Source organism: Camellia sinensis, chromosome 13 (assembly GCF_055761805.1).
Source record: "Camellia sinensis isolate YWXY chromosome 13, ASM5576180v1, whole genome shotgun sequence".
In the NCBI taxonomy this organism is placed as follows: Eukaryota; Viridiplantae; Streptophyta; class Magnoliopsida; order Ericales; family Theaceae; genus Camellia; species Camellia sinensis.
The window spans coordinates 64826142-64829365 of NC_138973.1; the positions used below are offsets into that span (position 1 = coordinate 64826142).

Consider the following 3224-nt stretch of genomic DNA (forward strand, 5'->3'; position numbering starts at 1 on the left):
TTATATTTTAATCAGATCTTAAAAAGTAATCCTAAAAAATAAACATTGGTGCTACATACACTAACTAATATCCGTATCTATTTTAACTTAAAAGTTAAAAAATTAGGGTTGGTTTGACAAGGGCTCATTGGGCTTTTTTGGCTCAATGAGCCATAAAAGACAGAATAGACTCATGAGTCACAACAGATAAAACATCCCATCCAATCCCATAATTATTACACTCTTCTCTCACAAAAAAATCAAGAAAGCCAAAAAGCCAAAAGCCCTTCCCAAACTAAGAACTAAGCTTTTGAGTCCAAGCTCATATAGTCAAAAAAGTCAAAAAGCCAACCCACTTCCCAAACGGAGGCTAAGTGTCCGTTTGGGAAGAGCTTTTCCAATTTTTTTTGGTTACTTTAACCACAAAAGACAAAATAGACTATTTTAGCCACAAAAAATAAAATATCACATCTAACGCATAATCATTACACTCTTCTCTTATAAAAAAAATCAAAAAATCATTCTCAAACCAAACTCTCTTATAAAAAAATCAAAAAATCATTCTCAAACCAAACTTTTTAACCCAAGTTAAAATAGCTAAAAAAGTCAAAAAAACCAACCCACTTCCCAAACGAAAGCTAAAAAAAAATTAAAAAACCTATAACTTATGTCAAAAAATCAAAGATTTCATTTTATTTTTTATTTTTTTACACATCTTTTCGTAAAAAGTTAAAAAATCACTCTAAACATACTAATTTTTTTTACCTCATATTTTAACCAAAAAGCTAAAACGAGACCTTAATGTATTAACTAATATTAGGACATTATTTTTTACCCCACTTATTATACAAATTATAAATACTCAAATCTTTTAAAATTTTATCAGTTAATATATTAATTAATGTATATAACATTATTAAAAAATAAAAGAGAGAAAAGCCAAGAGCTTTAAAGGCCAACTGCAGCTAAATAATTGAATGTTCCACTTTTATTATGGAATCCGCCACCACTTTTTCTTGATACACCACCAACCCCCAACTCCCAGTAGAGCCATCAACCTCATCCAGCCTGTCTTCACACCAACAGTCTCCCCCCAGAAAATAAAATAAAAACATCATCAAAAAAATCAAACTGCTTTTCCCACTACCCATCTAACCAAACTAATAATACTTCCCCAAACAACCACCAAAAAAAAACCCACCAATTCATAATCAAAATCTAAACCCGGTTCGATTCGGTTCAGTTCAAAACCTATTGACCTTGTCAGCCTTAACCACCGGATTAGACTTGACAATGGCATCTCTACCCAACGCCTTGAAGTCCACCGAACATTCGTGCTTCTCCGGGTACCTGTGCGTCCCACAGAACGTGTCTCCGCACTTGCACTTGAACCCCAACACTCCCACTTTCTTCTTGCACGAAAAGCACCTGTTCACCGCCTTCGTCTCCGCCTGATTCACCGATTCCACTCCGGCCGCCCGTACAACCGCCGCCGACGATTCGACGGCGGTTTCAACCGCCGAAGACGACGACCCAGCACGGATCTCCACACGAAACCCATCAACCAGCTTGTCCATGGCGGCTTTGGCCGAGGCGGCATGCTCTTCTGTGATTCGGAAGTCTCTGTAGCACTTGGAGCACAAGTTCATCGTCGCCGCTGTGCCGAAGAAGCCACACCCGTTGGCGCAGAGCTTTGGCTCCGAGGGTTGGAAGCTCGTGCTGTCGCTCATCTTGTTCCCTTCAGAACCCATCTCTCTTTCTCTCTGCTCCTTCACAAAACCAAAAAAAAATTTAGGTTAGGATTTGTGAATCAAAATCTCTCTCTTCGTGTTCGATGCTTTGATCGCAATCAAAATCGATGATTAATATGAATTTATATAGGATAGTTTGATCGGTCCACGGCCTTATATTCACAATGGGAATACTTCCAATTTGACAAATACACCCTCCTATAGAAGACCTTTTTGGAAGTTAGTATGAAAAAGTTGGGGGTATTATGGTCAATATAGTCCAAGTTTATCCGTAGTTAGTTAGTAACAATTACAATTCGTGTACACGGTGGAAACCAAAAGACGATACTGCCCCCACCGTGTTCGGGTATTTTAGGAAACGGAAGTGAGGATAAAATAGTCTTTTAATACAGGCCTAGTTCGAGGCGAACTGGGAAATAATAATATAGTAGTAATATGCAATCCACGCTGGTTCTCAAAGAATCCACACGCTGTCACACCTCACACCTCACGTCTTCTGTAAAAACCCAAACACGTAATCAACCGATGATGATTCGTCGGAAATTTTATCTAAACCGCTTGATGCAAACAATCCGATGATCTTATGAATATCAGACGGCTACAACTTAATAAACTCTACATGAAAATTGAAGAAAACGAAGACTATAATTTGCATCGACGATTCGTCGAAAAACAAATAAATTTTGGACTTGATCTAAAGAAGAAAAAAAAAAAGGTGTATTTGAAATTTGATCTGCTATAATCTGCCCAAAAAGAGAAGGGACAAAACTGAAGAAGAAGAAGAAGAAGAAGAAGTGTTAGGGGCTTATTTATTTCGTACCTGTTTTTCTTCTCTTTGTCTAACGAAGCTTTCTCTCTCTCAGAGCCTCTGATGGCGCTTTGATCTATCGATGAAAACTGGCCGCTGAAATGAAATGAAATGAAAAAGCTCTCTCTCTCTCTCTCTCTCTCTCTCAAACCCCGTACCGCAATCAGAGAGAGCCCCCAGATTATGTTGTTCCTGTGGTTTATGGTGGAGTGAGGTACAGGATAAATAGCATGTGGCTGAAAATGGTAGCAGTTTGATTGGATTCTGATCGCATCCTACAGCATTGACTGTGTGATGGTATGATGATCGGACGGTTTGTTAGGTGTTTGGGGATTTAAAGAATTAAAGAATTTGGGGAGGAGAGGTCGCTTTCAGAAAAGCGAGCTGGGGAGCTTTACCATCCCTTCATTCACACGCTTCTTCCCGAGGCGGGCCCACTGCCTACGGCGAACCCGGTTCGTACTGGCGTTTAATAACTTACCTATTTTACTTTTCAAACCCGATTTTTTGAAGTGTTTAGGAATGAAAGATGCATATCTTATGTATTTACGGAAATTTTCATAAACACATAAAAGTTATTTTATAAAACTGTATAAGTTTATATAAATATATATATATATATATATATATAAGTTATGATTTTTTAATTTTTTTATAAATTAATTTATATATATTTATAAAAATTT

At 37.4% G+C, this 3224-nt stretch overlaps 1 protein-coding gene across 2 annotated transcripts; it reads right to left on the reverse strand.

The window, feature by feature from the left end:
* Positions 1-949: 949 nt before the first annotated feature.
* On the reverse strand, positions 950-2905 carry LOC114308491 (zinc finger A20 and AN1 domain-containing stress-associated protein 1). Of its 2 annotated transcripts, none has more exons than XM_028254088.2 (2): positions 2551-2905; positions 950-1748 (listed from the first exon to the last, which is right to left on the reverse strand). In XM_028254088.2, exon 2 carries the CDS (start codon positions 1728-1730, stop codon positions 1224-1226), a length of 507 nt encoding a protein of 168 aa, XP_028109889.1. In that variant the 5' UTR covers positions 1731-1748; positions 2551-2905; the 3' UTR covers positions 950-1223. The 2 variants fall into 2 exon arrangements, with proteins under 2 accessions (XP_028109889.1, XP_028109891.1); XM_028254090.2 differs by having other exon boundaries at positions 950-1742; positions 2551-2850.
* Positions 2906-3224: the final 319 nt, after the last annotated feature.

Excerpts from the sequence above, each read along its gene's own strand:
- LOC114308491 (XM_028254088.2), bottom strand. The coding sequence starts at position 1,730 with ATGGGTTCTGAAGGGAACAAGATGAGCGACAGCACGAGCTTCCAACCC.